The 17,821-nt window shown below is 40.3% G+C and overlaps 1 protein-coding gene across 1 annotated transcript in view; it reads right to left on the minus strand.

Moving 5' to 3' along the window:
* Positions 1-17,821, minus strand: part of LOC104075973 (ras GTPase-activating-like protein IQGAP2) — a 63,757-nt gene that overhangs the window by 10,380 nt on the left and 35,556 nt on the right. The window contains 15 exon segments of the mRNA XM_009576660.1: positions 1-28; positions 2,699-2,831; positions 5,019-5,251; positions 6,924-7,008; positions 7,349-7,489; positions 8,102-8,326; positions 8,973-9,136; positions 9,933-10,082; positions 10,819-11,027; positions 11,347-11,416; positions 11,581-11,652; positions 12,351-12,434; positions 14,000-14,170; positions 15,134-15,276; positions 16,505-16,666. The exon segment at positions 1-28 is cut by the window's left edge and continues 8 nt beyond it. Of these exon segments, the coding sequence (XP_009574955.1) occupies positions 1-28; positions 2,699-2,831; positions 5,019-5,251; positions 6,924-7,008; positions 7,349-7,489; positions 8,102-8,326; positions 8,973-9,136; positions 9,933-10,082; positions 10,819-11,027; positions 11,347-11,416; positions 11,581-11,652; positions 12,351-12,434; positions 14,000-14,170; positions 15,134-15,276; positions 16,505-16,666 (2,070 nt within the window).

A 17,821-nucleotide genomic window follows, 5' to 3' on the forward strand; every position in this document is an offset into this window, starting at 1 on the left:
CAATAGCATCCTGGTGTTCTAACAGTAGCTATAAACAAACATAAATGAAGTCATCATCCAATTCTTTACACTCGTAAATAAATCTGGAGACTAAATGCTGAAAAACACAGACCTAGTGTGATCAGGATTATGGAGCATGCTCAGATCTGGACTATGAGTTTAGAACTGCTCTTGCTGTAAGACAGCTTGCCGTGCTCCTCCGGCAGTCGTCTCCGGAGTGCTGAACATCTCAGCTGAGCAGAAGTTTGAGATTTGCATTTAGGACTAACAAAGTATCACAGAGTAAAGGGCGATAATCCCAAGCAGAGCATTTCAGTGCTGCATCCTGAACTAAGCACACAAAGGAATGAAGACAGGGTCCACAGAAAGATACTTTCTAGTCCACAGAAAGGTACTTATTTTCTGTATATCCATTCCAGTAGCTTACAATAGCGTCAGTGATACAAAATATAGTAATTTCTGAAAGGTAAGTCAGAAACCAATTATGCAGCACCTGCTGCATAATTTCTAATAGATTTAGAAGTTGCAGGAGATTTGTGAACATATTCACAATAACTTCCGTTGCACGTGGGCACATTCTCAAAACTTTAAGCCACAAAAATACTGGTAAGCCAAGCTAATAAAGCACATGAACAGGGCAGTAAGATTTCCTTGAAAACAGGCTCTCGCCATCCATGAGAAAAGTAACCTCATGCTGAGTTAGATAAAGCCAGCAGCATTAGTTACTGCTAGATTCAATAGTCCATTCCCCATAGAAGCAATATTCCTTACCTGGAGGACTGATGGAAAGACATAGTGTCACCAAGCTTCACTGAAATTTAGCTACAGCAAAGCATGCACAGTAGACAAAAATTCCAGGATTTCTAAGTATTTTAAACACTGCAAGTTACAGTCAGTCAAAAGTTACTGGTTACTAGAAACTTACTGACAACTAAAAAGCCTATGTCCAGAAAAGAAAGGCATTTCAGACGTACTTACAAGACAGAAGTGAGCATTATAAGCCATAACCATTAACTTGTTTAAAACAAGTTTCTCTCTTAAATGCAGCAGCTACCCCACACTGTACGTAATATTGACTATGATACCATGAGAATTGCTGAGAAACACTATATGCACTGATTAAAACTGCACAATGCTTGATGCTATACAAGCACAGAATGAAAAAAACATTCACAGGACAAATTCTTTGGGGTGAAGGCAAGAGTTACATGGGGAAGCACCAAAAAACAAAGCTGATGAATGCAACAGGTCCCTCATTCCAGCTACATCCTACAGAGCAATGAAAATTAAGCTTAGGCAAGTGCCATGGGAGATGATGACAGAGGGCAGATTTGAGAACTTTTTCTGAAGCTGAGCTATACATGGCAACAGACAAAATGTTTATGCATCTCCTGTTATTTAAACTAATTTTTTTTGGAGCTGTATGACCAGAACGGAAAATTTAATTTACACTTGCAAGGAAGGTGCAGTGGGAGAAGACAACTCAGATGAAGGCTCAGGCTCTCAGAGGAGGTTTGGCAGGAGAAGTGGCATGGGACGAGGATCAACTGGTAAATATACTGCACGCAGACAATGTATGGTCTTCAGATAATTTCTTGCTTCCTCTAGGCAGGCAAGTGCGCATAGTCATGTTATCAAAAAAGACTATCTCTTTGACCTCCTTTGGCAATCTACTTTCATTAAATTACTTCATATTTTGTAGAGTATTTTATCAGCTAGTGTAAAACTGCGTAGTAATACTTTGTCAGTTTAGGATCACGTAACATATTAGACATGGCGCCACATCCACTAAAAGGAATATTTGACCAAGACTAGTGTTTAGATGTAATCACTGCTCATAAACATGCAGGCATAGGTCTATGCCTTAAAAAATTAAAAGAAAGAATAGGCGAAAAGACAATCCAGCAAATATGTTTTTAGAAGATTAGGCTATTAGTTTTCACTTGAATAAAGCTAACTTATAATGTGGTGTACTGGGAGTTGGATATTCTACTTTTTCCATAGTGAATCTGACAAAAATTACGGGATGTTCTTCGTGGGGTTTGTGGGCTTTTTGGGGGGCTGTTGGTTTTTTTGGGGGCTTTTTTTTAGCGGGGGAGAGGGTGCGGGGGACAGTTTGCAAGCCAGGAAACAGATGGTAATATCCCAGCTTTAGGAGGACCATGTGGTAGACATTGAACTTACATCCTAATGAGTCATACTACAGACTGCAGTTAATCTGTTCTTTACCCACGATGAAGTACTGGCAGGATGCCACAGCTTCAGTCCTTCTAAATCAGACATTTGCATCTGCTTCCAACAAAACATATGACAGAATGCCAGAGTCATGAAATACACTGAGTTTTCCTCTATTCCCAGAGTCAAAGGAGCTTCTTCCAATTGGTGTCACTTTCTTAGCCAAGACAGGAAAGTAGTTGTAAGTGTAAACAAGTTCGAAATGTCACACTAGATTGGAAAAAAATGTTCCTCCCTCCCATCAGAAAATGGGAATTGTTATTCAAGATAATGCTTTTACATGCAAGCAGTCTTCTATGAAAAATGCAGTCTAATACTCAATTCCAGACCATTTTAGAGATGAACTGAAGAAATAATTTCAAAAGGAAGAATGAACACTAAGCCTTCCCCAGAGACTGTTTGTTGCAAGTATTTCGTAACTATACACTTTAGTCTGTTGACTAATATATTTTCATTGACTTACTGAATGGGTATTGATAATTTCTTCGATGGAGATATATATGACAGGTTTGCTAAGGGTCACCATGTCAGAGTATTCATCGATATTGAATTTCTCCTCTGGTTCAGAAACATCACATGCTGCTTGAAAAAAATTCCTAAGAGAAAATGAGAAAGACTTCAATAATTGTCCCCTATAAACTCACTTTAGTGAGCCTGTATAAAAAAAAAAAAACACATTCAAGTCTTTGACATACCTTATATTTTTCTTATAATCTGCAACCTACACTTGGTGTTTGAAGGAAACTTTTGGAGGCAACGCATTTACATGTCAATACAAATGACAAAGTGTTCCATCTTCCCTGGGCAGCTGGTGGAAGACTGTTTTAAAGGTAAATTTTTTTCTCCTTATTCAACAAGGAGTGATAACCTGGTAAATTTTAAACGCACTTAGAGAAGTCTGTATTTAATGCTCTAGAAGTCAGGAAAGCATTTCCACAGAAAGACCCTCTGATTTTATGATGGCACTTTGTAGTATTGTGTGCTGAGAAGAAATTATTTGAAATAGCTACACAAAATTACCACTTGGCCTACAAATGTTTAAATCGCTGTTACTCAGAAATTGAGTTGCTGGAAACGACGGAAAATGTAGTATTGTTTATAAATGCAAGAATCTTGAGAGGAAAAAATGCAAAATGTGGTTGAAGTGTTACTTCGACATGACTAGCACGTACACGGAGAGCCGAGAGCTGCTTCCCAAGACAATAACGGGTGTCTCTCCAAGCTACTGACAGTTTCAGGGATGTGCACAGAGCACCAAGAAACACCACGGTCCTCCTGTCAGAGGATCACTTTATTTTCCAAAGTGAGAGGACCTGAACTGGAGCAGCTGGGAGGAACAGGGTTTTAGATGAGGCCTACAGGGATGGTGCAGGAGCTGTCCTGCTTTCACTGTGTCAGCCCTGCGCTGTTCAGGAGGATGCACGTTTCGGGCTCAGAGGATCTTTAAAGTTGGTATTGGAGGGGGGGAAGAAAAGGGCTGGGATTGCTCAGTTTGGAGAGGAAAAGCTGAGGGATACGATCAAGTTGTACAAAATCACAGTGGTGTTGCATGAGGTGGGTGCAGAATTTATTCATCAAATCCCACAATAATGGGACAAGGGGGTTTGCAAAGAAACTAGCAGGAAAATATTAATTTCAAATAAATGAAAGGAAGCACTGTTTTAAATGACAGGTAGCAAACTTCTGAATATTGCTACAGGAAGAGGTTGTGGAGGCAGGTGATCTCAAAGGTTGAAGAAGGGTTTGGACAAATTCCTGCACAAGTTCATAAATGCACAGTAAAAGATCTAGGCAGGGCTGGTAGCTTTTAACATAGCTAATATTGCAATTGCAGTTGCTAGGTGAGTGCAAGGGGAACAGGCAGCTGAGAGCAGCCACCGTTGGTGTCTAAGGAGTGTTCAGTTAAAGTACAGAGCACAGTCACCAAGAGACTCAGTTTTGTATAAAGTTAGCTTAATTAGGAGAGGGAGTCTTCCTTTTGTAGTGGTCAGAGGGCCAACTAGAGTAGACTGTCTCTTTCTTTCATTAGCATTTGTTATTCTTGCTGTAGCACTTTCTACCCTATTGTTTCTTCATGTTTATGTCATGCCCTTAAATACTTCAACAAACAGAATGACTAAGTTTAAGTATCTTTGTGTTCATGGCTGGTACCTCAAGGAAACCCATTATATGAACAGTGCATCTGTTTTCATAAGGGCAGACACTAAAGATAAAAGTTCTGAAAATGAGTTTGTCGCAAGACTCAACAACACTTCAAGCTAATAATAGCAATCACCTACAAAGATGGGCAATAATCCCAAAGAACTTGTGTCCCAGAGCGTAGCAAAACGTGCAATTTCCTATGACTTCTGCAAGATGAAAGAATAAAATCTGCATGGAATCTCTCGGCAAAGATGAAAGAATAAAAGCAAAAATTGCAACTTTTTCCTGACCAATAAGTTTTTCCTCAGTAAAACATTCAGCTGTCCTCCCGACCCAAAGAACACATTATTTCTGCTGGATAATGAATCACCCCACACTGCTTTCACAATGTGTTTGCAGTAAGGAAGCCTTACTGCAGCTAAGCCAGCAGAGATGATCAGTTCTCAAAGTAATGCTCAAGCAGAAATAATACAACCTGTTACTCCTGCTTCAACTTCCTCAGCAGTGAGAATTTCTCTATGGCAGATCACTCAACATTTTTAGCTCTGAGCAGGGAATTGCTATAAATGAGGAGTCCGCCTGCCTTACTCATGCTAGAGGAGAGCTCTTACTGTGTAGGTGTTTGTGAGGACTTTGCATACCTGAACTTCTGGTGTGTCTGTGAGAGGTAAGTATTCATTGATGATAGGTGTTCGCTCTCTCCTTCAAAGAGTTTGTTAGAAGCAGCATGCTGAAGGACTTTTGCCACACAACCTAGGTTCCTCCTCTGGTCAGGGTGTATCTGGCCCCCGGCTGTCATATCAATTATATCAAAACCATCAGGAGCAACAATGGCAGGGTTCATGTAGCGATAGTACAAGAGGTTGCCAACAATCTAAAAGAAAAAAATTTAAGAGATCTTCCCTTTGCATACAGTAATTACATTTTACAAAACATGATCAATCATTTCTACTTCTGAATTAGACCATAGGAACCAGTGCTAGAAGAACCCCTAAGACATACGTGTTACGTATGTGGCTAACTGGAAGAGCCTGTGGTCTTTTATAAGATGTGCCTCTTACAACACCTCTGGACTTTTACAACCACATTTCAATCTGGTGCTGGCTTTAGGTTAGTTAATGCAAGGCATTGAATTGGACACAAACACAAATACAACTCCTCTTTATTCTAGATTTTGGAAGATTCAGCTCCAGAGGGTCATTCTCTGAAGTGCTACAGATATCTGCCAGCATTTAATGCATTCATTGACAAGAGACCCATTGTTTCTCATGAGGACTGCATGCAACTCTAAAAGACTAGAAAACAGATTTTCCAAACTGCAATTTCTATAATGATGTTACAGTAACTTGTATTGTGCAGATGGCGGCTTCAAATCATTCCTGATCTCAGAAACAGGCAGGACTTTTCGTTCTGCAATTTGCTTCAGTTTATGTGTAGTCACCTGCAGAACTTCCAAATTACACATTTAAAGGGTTTCAGCTGGGTGCCTCATGTTCCATTTGCTACATGTTGGTTTGTTTTTTGTTTGTGTTTGTGTTTGGGTTTTTTTTGTTTGTTTGTTGTGTTTTTTTTTTTTAAGTTGAGCAATGCCTTAATATGTATCGCTGGAGTGATGGACAGAAGTACCCCATAAATGCTGCTTGCAAGGATTTCCAATGCATTGTTAAAACACCCAAAAGCAGAATTAATTTTTCACCTGAGGAGTTGAAGTCCTCTAGGCACCAGGAGATATTTTTTTTTTATTTTTTTAAAAACACTGAACAGCATCTTTTTGAAGAATAATAGGGAAGTCCTATTGAAGTTAATACTTTGTAATTTTAGAACCATTTCATTAAACACTAATGAAAGCATCTTTACTGAAGCGCCAATAGTTCTAACTTGAGAGAGTTGTCAGTGTCTCAGCTGGCTGGAAGGCTCAAGCAACTCCCCTAAGCCCCCTGAAGAGGCACGATGGCTGTGGTAGGTTAGTGTGCCGGTACCATGCTTATCACTGACACTTTACTTTTCAGTCTGTACAAATGTCATTCCTACAACTTTTACAGGCATATTAAATAAGTGTAATGTAATGATCTACTTGCAATTCATTTTTAAAGCCTTGCCTCGTTGTATTTAAATTACAACATTAATGCAATTTTTTTAATACATTATTTTTTAATATGTTAGCAACTTCATGTGAGGGGGAAAAAACCAAAATGAAGACCACAATGTTCTCCATGAAAGGATTGCTGGGGGTAAGGACCATAGTACAAAACCAAAACCCAAGATAATTCAGATAAACTCCAACCTTCTAAGAACAGTTACTATCCAAAATAGGTTGCGCTTGAACTGTCTTCCATAAGAATTGCTGAGCACCCAATTAAGATAGCTAGGTTGTGGCAAAAAAGTTCTCTTCTTCTCCCCTTCCACCACCCCTTTGCAACCCAAGAATTGCCGAATTCCTTCAGTAAATGCTGGTGTTCTCAGTTCCGTAGAACGCTTAGTGGCAATAAAAATCCCCTTTGGCATTAAAAGAGCAGGCTGCAGGCAGTTTGCCCTCAGAAGTCTACCTTTAATAGTTCATCGTCTGTTGCATCTGGGAATTTCTCATGGAGCGAGCTCTTCAGAACTTTGGCTATGTATCTCATTCCATAACTACATGTAGAACAGATGAAAAAGAAAAATATTGCAAAGACTTAAATGAAACACAAAACCATCATTCTAGTCAGCCAAGTTATTGGCTTTCTCCCCAGCCACTTAAAATACAAAACGAGATGATAATGGAAAATAGAAAAAGTTTCAAGTGCAGGGAGACGTTCACGAGGCTGCTAAAACAGAGTAGAAGTGGAGAAACCCCTCCCCCTGCTGGGGAAGTAGTTTGAGAGGCACATAGTCACAAGCCATGTAATTTGAAAGGATCTCCATTGCTGAGTTTCAAGTGAAGCTTCACTGTGCACATGAACTGCAGCTTGGAGAGTCCTAACTCAGCACTTACGGCATCATATTGAGAGAAGAGAATATGGATGTGAGAACTTTGTCAGTTACTGCTCGCAAACTCTGAATCGATGATTCCAGTTTATTGACCACTTCTGTGTGTGTTAATGCTTGTTCTGTGGTTACATCGTATGGCAACTTGCTGCAAAGCAAAGAGATATTAAACCAGGCTAAATGTATTTGAGAATAAAGTACTCTTTTTTTTTTTTTTTTTTGCTTCATAAGGGCCATCAGGAAAAAAAACAGAAAAAAACATCAGACAAACACAGTTGAAGTATTGGCTAAGTAACGGAAGTCTCAAATGCATTAGCTTCCTTTTTTTGGAGGCGGGCAGTTTGTTTAGGTGGGTGTGCACACACCATCATGTACCTTCCCTTAATTACAAAAGGGGAATCCTAATTTAAGGCATGCATCTCCACATCCCAGTCCCAGCATAGCTCCTCAAAAGCCTGGGACACTACTAACATGCTGTTATAACACCTGGGAAAAAAGCAGGCATAGTCTACTACACCTGTAAAGATTAAGTAATTGACTTTTGAAGTTCATGACCACGAAAGTGACCCCTTGTTGTTCAGAACAGGTTAAAGCACCTGTTTTTCAAGCACCTCTCCCCAAAAACCCTCATTGTGCTGCAGGAAGGTAAGGAAGGGATGCATGGGCACAAGTGCAATTTGTCAGAGAAGGAAAGTGAGAGCAGAACTGAGGGATCCCTCAAGTGTTTAAATGGTACAACACGTCCAGCTTCCTCACTCACCTGGCCTCACCGGTCTGCATTTCTAGCTGGTTTACCCATGACTTGTACACATCCACAGGACTAGTGTTGATTATGAGGGACTTGTCCTCCATGATCTCCTTCACCACTGGGGCCAGGAGCTGGCGCAGAGTATTCTGTCCACGAGCACCTCGATTGAAGCTGACGACCATCTTAATGACAGTGGGGTTTCCAGTAACGATATCCTGTATCTGGTCTACCTTAGAGCTGTATCAAGAACGGAAGAGTTCTCAGATCTGACTTATGTATGCAGTAACCCATGTTTTCAAAACCCGCACTTTTAAAATTATCCTATTTCTATGCTGAAACATGTTTATACAATCTATTTCTTAGGCTTTCACATAAAACAAGATTATAGAAACTACTACCTGAATTCTATGTGTGTTATAATAATTTCCCTGGAACATAGCATTGTTAGTGGCAGCTAATATATACCTGATTCAGGCCAAATAGCTGTTCAGCATATAACCTGTTAAGGGTATAAAATAAGGTTTTATTTTTTCAGGATAAGCCACCACTCTCCACTTAGAGAACATACATTTACACAGAGAAAGAAAAGACTTTCTCCACCCTTAAATACTCAAGCACAAAAGCAAGAAAACCTAGTGTCTATTTTTTTCAAGCGATTTTTTCATACAAAAATATTGTCCATGATAGAAAGATTTTTTTCTGAATTGGAAATAGCTTGAGTTAATGAATAATTTACCCTGAAAACAAATTTCTCTAGTAACAAAAATAGGTACACAATTTTACAACAGTTTAAAGATCAACCATCAAATTCTTTTAGGTATGAAGTATTCATTGAACTGTCTGCAACACAAATTAACTCAAGTCTTCTTGTGAGTGCACATACTTTATCTCCTCTTCTAGAGCAGTTTTGAAGAGTTTGAGAAGCAGATACTCTTCTCGTTGATTGGAGGCATAGTTGTATAGAGTGAAGATGACTGTGTCCATAAACTTGGTTGATTTGTTTTGTGGCATCTGGAAAATCAGCTTCGCCAGGTACGTGGGATTAGTCTACAAAACAAACAAATTACTTAAATACTACTGTCCGGGACAAACTACCCCCACTTGGTGGGCAGCACTCTCTACATTTCCGTTAACACCAAAAGCATTTATGTTGATTCCCATATATGTCACTTTTCCACACTGGCTTTACTTTTTTCCAAATGCTAACACATAAGAAACAGTGAATACTGCACAATTAGATATCTGTGAGTAGCCACCAGTAAGGATTTTATCTGTAGTCTCCTAACAGTACTTCTGTGCATCACGTCTATGTATCTGATGACAATGACAATTTACCAAATGAAAATGGCTATCTACCAAGACAACATTGCATACTACATGTCCACTTAAGTATTAGAGGGCATCTGCCCTGGGAATTTCAAAAATTCTTCTAGAAAACCTTTGGTGAGATGAGATAAAAAGAGCACAAGAACAGACACATTATATGCTGTCAGCTGCATAGCAGACAACTTCCTTTCCACCAGATATAATGCACAGTAATAGTGACAGTAATTTACGTGGACTAAAAGATACATGGAGGAAAACATCTCTCTTTGGCTTCAGTATGGACTGAAGTTATTCTCAAGAAAAAAACAGCTATATTTCTTGCACAGTTTAAAGACAGCAAGGATTTTCTCAATTACAGGAAATATTAGAAGTTGATCATAGTATTTGCTGCAGTCTGCATAGTACTTTGGAAATCTTTTCATAATCTCTACCACAATCACTAAAACAAAGCAAGCAATATATTTCTAATTTTTCTTTAGCAATTTGCTGCCATGTTAATTTTTACATTAAAATTTACCTGTAAAAGGTAGAATAAATGTTGATAAGCCTCCAGTTTTTTTCTCCTCTCTTTACTCAAACCTTTGATACCCTGTTTGTCAACCATAACCATCTCTTCCAGCTGACTTTTGCTCTTTTTGTTAAGTTTCTTACTGTGCAGTACCACATCCTGCAGACAGATGATCAAAAGTCCAGATTATACATTCACAAAAAAGGCAAATTAGAAAAATTAACATTTTCCCAACCATGTTAAATGTGATATTCCTCCAAGGGCCTTTATTAGCAACTTTGTATATTTTGCTACTCTATTCACTAACCAGTCTTTTGAACATCTTTATCTTGTCACTAGTATGGCTTGCCAACAATGACTGTCTGGGAAACCTGATCTCATGTACAGACTCATTCATCATTTAGTTAACAATGAACAAGCTCTCAAATATGATCAGAAGTCTACTCCATTCTACTACAGAAACGATTCTTAGAATTTGGCAAGCAATTACTATTGTCCATAAGTAGCAAAACAAAAGAGTAGCAAATTGACATACCGCTCAGGACAACAGAACAACCTCTACCACAAGGTATTTTGACGAGATTACTTAAGACACACAAAGAAAGCGCTTAATTTACCAGGAGTATTTTAACTAATTGAGGGTAACTGAGCACTGGCACAGGGTGCCCAGAGAGGTTGTGGTGTCTCCATCCTTGGAGATATTCAAAAGCTGTCTAGACATGGTGCTGGGCAACCTGCTCTGGGTGGCCCTGCTTGAGCTGGGGGGTTGGACCAGGTGACCTCCAGAGGTCCCTTCCAGCCTCAATCGTGCTATGATTGTGTAATCCTGAGCTCCTTCAACACACAGAGGTGCTCAGTAGATGCTACCAAGGGACCCTGAACAGAGCCTGCTGACCTGAAGAGTGATTCTGTTTTTCACCAGCAGTCCAATCTTTATATCCATTAAGTTCAAGTCCTTCTCCAGCTGTTGATTGGATCGAATTTTTGTAACCACTTCTTCCCTTAACCTTGTTACTTCTAGTTCTTCTTGAAAGTCTAAGTCACTTTGGTCCAAGAGGTAGGCAAATTTGCGCAGGACAGCCAAGGGTGGATTTTCAGCACCAACTATAGTTGAAGTAAATAGGCTTGTTAATTGACATAATACTGAACATCCCTAAAACCCTCAGGAAACTGATCACTGTGCAGAAAATTTTGGAACTGCAGAGAGAAGTTTATGCCGGTTAGAACAATATTTTTGTAATGCTGTGCAAGTACAGCTATCCACAAAGGTTTCAGCTTTAAAACAATTGGTTTACAAATACTTGCACCTGCTTTTGAAGGGGAGTAGGAGACTGAGAAATCCCGGGTGAAAATTGAAAAAAAGAGACTGACAACAGTAACATACTTCTCCCAAAACATACAACATTCAACTGTTACCACTTACTTAGTGTTCTGTAGTCCTCCCTGGCTTTGTTTGCTCTGAGAAATGCTTGTATCTTCACAATTTTGTCATTCTGGAAGGGACCAAGATTAGGCAAAAGAATCTAGTCATGACACATTTCTGCTCAGAAATACGCTACAGAACCTGCACCCTCTTTCCTGAGATTCCCAAAACTGCCGTGCAGTCATATTACCCTATTTTAATGCTTCATATTCAGAATGGAGAAAGACGACTTACGTGATCCTTGAAGTATTGCAGCCGTTTCCTGTAAGCTCTCTTTGCTAGCCACATTTTGACCCATGACTGAATCTGAAATTTAAATAAAATTAAATAAAAACTTAACAGACACTGCACAAACCGTTTTGTGTGTGTGTGTTTTAAACTCGCTTCTGACAGTCCTCTTCTGCAGGCATGCTGTTCTCACATGCTCGGCGCCATAGATGACTGTACCACTGGGCTCCTACAGTCCAGTGACCCGGATTAATGGGCTTTGACTGAAATAGCAAGATGAGTTCAAGAATGCCATGTGTAGCATTATCTTTGGAAGTAATTTCTACCTTCAAGTCTCAGCTCTCAGTTGTAAACCAGTCTCCTTCAGAGACAGGAGATCAATATCCCATCTGTGATCTACGATCTATTCATGACATAGTATCCCATTAGCATCTCAGAAAAGTGAACACTTTTCAGACAGGTAGATTTGACAGCTTTTAATGAAGTGATAACACACAGCCAGCTCAAATATTTTCTAATTTAGTATTATGTAAAGGGAAGCGTAAGGAAATCTCTATTATGAGCCACCCAAGTTCAGCAAAGCCTGACAGAACTCAAACACAGAGCTCTCAAGAAGCAATTTACTTAAGCTGTGAATTAAACAACTTTCAACACCATGTCAATTTCTGGAGCACAAGTCCCTCCAGTCTGTGTTCCCAGTCTCTGATTCTCAGGTGGTGGAGGACCAAGCCAAGAGATAAAGCATACTCAGGCCCCAAAACACAGTGGGATCTTACCTTAACAATAGCAGCAACATTGCCTTGAAGCACCTTTAATCTGTCAACATAACTTTTTCTTTGTTTGAATCCTTTCCAGAAAGCCTATTATATAAAACACAGGAGACCATTATTACTAAAAAGAAACCAATATTTATTAAAATCTACTTATATACACTAAAATAATTAACAGTGTTTATCTTGTAGAGGAAAAACTGCCATTGTGGTAAAAAGATAACTAAGGTGTAAGTAAGCTTGCCTGTATATTTCTAAGGTGCCCTGTTACATTTCATGTTAATTTTGGCCAATCTCAGCACAAACACTTTGTAGTCCAATGTCATTTCCTTCCCTCCCCTGAAGCCATCCTTACTTTTATCACCAGTACACCCACATCCTTTGGCATCCCCGTTACTGGCTTCATCCATTCAGGGAAGACTACCAGCTCTTGCCCATTATATCCAAAAGCTGTTCCCTACCCAGCTGGACCCACATTGTTCTGGCCTGGCCTCCTTCCCAAGTCTCTCTTCCAGAGTCACCCAGGACCATCTTGTACCACAGGAAAAAACCTCCCAATTCCCTCACTTGGCTCTCCCTTTGCGAGCTCAGAAGCAAGCTCTTGGCAAGGAACCCAATGACAGGGATAACACAGATACTCTCACTGCCTTTACCATATTTTGCCTTTCATCCCTATCCAGCCAGTGACACCAGCCTTGTCCTCTACTTGTTGTCTTTTCACAAGTCATTTCTATGTTAATGCCCATAGAAAACAATCAGAACGACTTTATTTACCTACATTTCTCCGTATTTTTGAACCTGTTCACAGACCCTGAATTCCTCGAAGAAGAGTACAGTCTTTTACTGGCCTCAGACACCATGCCAGAAAATGAAAAGCCAATCCTAATGACAGCCACTTATTGTAAAGGTATTTATCATCATGAATTGTTAAATTAAGTCACTACACATTAACAAAATCAGTTGTACATTTTTCTATAATTTTGTGTGGGGGTTGATCGGTTGTTTTTCAGGACTGGCATAAATTGCTTGTAACAGGAGGTGGCTGTTTCACCATTTAAAACCAGTGTGCATGCATTTGTCAGTGTTCACACCCTCAGCAGAAAGTTTCCTTTATACTCTTTTCAGAGTTCAGCAAGCTGAAGACATCCAAGAAACACTGCCAGAGCCCGAGAACACCAGAGCGGCCACTCCCTGCCCAGCTATGACTTCATGGAGCAGAGGCAAACTACTTCCAAGTGGAGATAGTCTAGAAAGGAAGGTATTTCTTAAGTCATGCTTTGCCAAGGAATTTTTGCTTCAATACTCAACAAATATCTTCTGATCTTGTACTGTGCATTGTTAGGTGTACCATGCAAAACCTGAGCACCTCAGAATAAAACCAGGGCTGTGTACTTCTGAGCTTCTCTCACTGAAGTAACTTAGACTGCAGGTGGATATGATCCATTCTTTTAAAACTGGATATCTGCTATTACTCCACACAATTACTCCAATGAGGACAAGAACATATTTGCAGATGTACAAGTTTGAACTACTGCTAATGAAAACAGGAAGACAGACTTATTTGAGAATTTTATCAGTGGTAGTAATCAGCCACATCACCTGTCACATGCAGAAAGTTGCCCAAGCCATGTTACCTTCTTGTTCTACAACAATACCTGTATTTTGATGGCAGATGGTTCCTGGTTTTGAAGGTATGCTTTTCTCTCCTGATAATTTTTTCTGACTAAGAATCCCCTTGCTCGGGCTTGCAGCTGAACAATCAGATTTTCATTAGCAAGCCACAGCTGCTCTCGATTGTAATCTGCTGTAACTTGCCCAACAATGCTCTGTTAAGAGATCATGGAAAAAGGTCATTTAAAAGCAAAAAACCTCAAGCCAAAACCATCCTGGAATTTGATCTGTATTCTCTTCATCAGCTTATGTTCATCCTATCCAAGCCCTGCTGATTTACCCCTAGATTTTAATCAGTACGAAGGAAGAGCTACTTTGCTACCGCTGAATTTTATGTGAAGGGTAACTGAACTCCTTTCAAGCCTCAGTTATTCAGCTGGATATGCTATTTTGAGAGAGGTTTTTTTATACTTTAGGAGAGTTCTGCTTCCCTAATACAAGTTTTTTGTAGAAGTCAGACATCTAAAAATACTAACTGAACCAGTGAGCTCTCTCTAGAGAAGCACACTCAAGTATTGCTGCAGTCAACATTTCAGAAGGACCTACACTGTTGTGCAGCTTGAGTAAACCTGTAACCTAGATGGGCTGCATCAGAATAAAAAAAACCAAGTTGTGCAGAAGCTTGTGTGATTTACTTTGTTCTAAGTTATATTTCATGCTAACGCAAAACCACTACAGTAAGGGAGTTTAAGTATCACACTCATCCTATTGATCTTGGAGATACAAGAATGCTGCCAGATGATTAGATTTAAACATAAATCGGTGCTTCCACCTGCCCTCAAATACATCATGAAATTCCTTGTCATAGGCCCACGTGAACTCTAAAAAATATAAAAGTGTATGAAAGCAAACAGACTTTTCTTCGTCAGTGTTGGCTGGTGGCCATTAAAAAAATGCTGTAACTTCCAGTTAGGAAGTCCCTGCATCCTTGTCAGAGATCAGACAGGAGCCTGTTCTGTGACTGTCTGCTTCAGCTTAAGTTGCTGCTACTGTCAGAAGCAGGTACTGAACTAAAGTGATCTTCAGCCTCTTCCCTTGATATTACCACGTCTTGCTATCTCTCTCTCTCAAATGTTTATGCTGCGTTTGCAATAAAAGCAAACATTTCAGCCACTTACCTGGATTTCTTCACCAGTTAACCATGAAGTTTTTGGTACAACTCCTTCAGGGGCAACACAGGTACCGTCCTCAGTTTCCACATTGTAATAGTAATCATACATGTTTTTCATTACAAGTTTAATCCATGGACTTTCATTAGAATCTAAAAGCAATATATACCATTACTACACATTTGTGCCCTATTATACTGATAAATTACAGCTCTCCCTACCCATTTCCCATCTCTACATTTGCTACGAAGCCATTTTACATGCAAAGTCACTATATATCTTGGGCCAGTTTGTAGTAAGGATGTTTTCAAAATATCCTGTTAGGTGGATCAGGATCATTCTTCTAGAGCGAAACAACTATGAGGTTAGTACAAATCCACTGCCAGCTTCTCCAAACCCCAACTTGCCAACTTAGTGCTTGCTCCTGAAACAATGTGCGCTACGTCTTCCATCACCACTCACATAAGTGGAACTAAGACCATGGTTATAAAAAAATGTTTCTTCTTGTCTTCTGGCCAAATGCTGGCCTTATTGACACTTAGCTTACACGGGACATTTCCTATATCCACATCATTGTCTTGTTTAGCGCTTTGGTAAATAAGGCTGTATCGTGACAGGCAGGAAAAGACTCATTTCCTCATGGACAAAAGGCCCCAAGGTAAAGCTGATAAGGTCAGTTGTACAAAATGCCCTCTCAAAACTCATGTTGCAGGATGAAACATGCCCATCTACTGTAAGAAAGTGTACTACATTGATGGTAACTTTTTTTTTTTAATTGTTAGCTAATCTTGGCTGCGTTAGCTATAACTAGCTTGCAGCTCTAACATGACAAAACATCCCATCATCTTGCTGTGGGCAAATTCTAGCCCCAGCTTTTGCTGATACCTGCTGCTCTGGCAATGCCAGGCACCATAAATGAGCCATGGACATTCTGGCAGACCCTGGCTTGATCTTTGACATTAACCCGTAAGGCTGAAGTGTGCAGCCTAACCCTTTTCTGCATCTGCTAACAGGAAAAAAAAAAAAATCAGAGAGTAATATGGTTTTCTGAGAGGATGGACTACTCTATTGACAGTCACAGAAAAGCTGCCCTAAATTCACTCAAGGCTAGTTTGAGACTCTAGAAAGTCTTAGCTAGACTCTGGAAATAGCTAGACAGCTACACTCGTTTCTCAGCATGTATTGTGGTCTGGATGATATGTGCAACAGTTCAGCATCGCATAAAAAGCACTTGGGCAAGTATAACATTTCTCAAAGGATTTAAAACCGGCAACTGTCTTCCTCAGTTTACAGTGATTTTAGGTAACCCTTCTGTGCTACTTTTCCCGTTGCCTCAGCGATATGGACACGTGGAACTGTCCTATTCAGGAAGGTTTTTACCTTCTCTAGTTTTCAGATTCTTGGCTTTGGAGAGGTTCCTGAAGTAGGTTTCAGCACACTCAGGAATGACTCGTAATCCAAACTTGGACTGCAGTGTCATCAGGATTGGCTGTGAATCACCTTTCTCCAAGCTCTTGTTAATCATTGATGTTCCAACAGCCACTAGAGTAAAATAATGACATAGAAAATTAAGTGGTTTATACTCTATGTACCCACAACTCTAGCCTCCAGCAACTTTGATAATGGACTTCTAAGGCTGGCACACACAGACAGCATGACATACACAGCAATTCAGTGCTTCACCCATTTGCAGCCTCCTTCATGCTTGTAAGGACAAGTATTTCGGAGAACAACAAGCTTGTTAGATAGAAAGCATGCACTCCGCCCAGGCTGGGATGCAGCCACAACACAACTGAGGGTGGTCCGAGGGCATAGCTGCTCCCCCACCAAGTGACATACCAGATGACACTAGGGCAGGTACTGCCCCACTCAGCCTGCCCTAACAGACAGGCCATCATCTGCTGATCACTTGGGAGCCTTCTAGAGGTGCGTGAAGTCATTCGGTTACAAGCTGTAAACATTAACATTCACTTTTACTGTACAAAATAGGAATAAAACCTGATTGCCTTGAGCAAAGTCTTGCAACACTAACAGCATCCTAGTCGGGATCCTGAAGCGACCCTTTCTTGTCCTCACCCCCTGGGAGCTTGTTTAAAGCTGATGCAGCAAATTCATGCCCTTGGGTTTACCAGGGATGCAGCTTTTGCTTCCAGGGCACATAAAAGTGCCCTGAGAGGTGATACTGTGAAGCATGTTCAAACTTTGAGGTTATACAACATTACCCATACTCTGATTCAGGACTTCTGTGCTGGTTTTGGCTGGGATAGAGTTAATTTTCTTCATAGTAGCTGGTATGGGGCTATGTTTTGGATTTGTACTGGAAACAGTGCTGATAACACAGGGATGTTTTCGTTTCTGCTGAGCAGTGCTTACACAGAGTCAAGGCCTTTTCTGCTTCTCACCCCACCCCACCAGCGAGCAGGCTGGGGGTGCATAAGAAGTTGGGAGGGGACACAGCTGGGACAGCTGACCCCAACTGACCGAAGGGGTATTCCACACCATATGGCATCATGCTTAGCATATAAAGCTGGGTGAAGAAGAAGGAAGGGGGGGACGTTCGGAGTGATGGCATTTTGTCTTCTCAAGTAACCGTTACGCGTGATGGAGCCCCGCTTTCCTGAAGATGGCTGAACACCTGCCTGCCGATGGGAAGTAGTGAATGAATTCATTGTTTTAATTTGATTGTGTGTGCATCTT

Source organism: Fulmarus glacialis, unplaced genomic scaffold, assembly GCF_000690835.1.
Source record: "Fulmarus glacialis isolate BGI_N327 unplaced genomic scaffold, ASM69083v1 scaffold38130, whole genome shotgun sequence".
In the NCBI taxonomy this organism is placed as follows: domain Eukaryota; kingdom Metazoa; phylum Chordata; class Aves; order Procellariiformes; family Procellariidae; genus Fulmarus; species Fulmarus glacialis.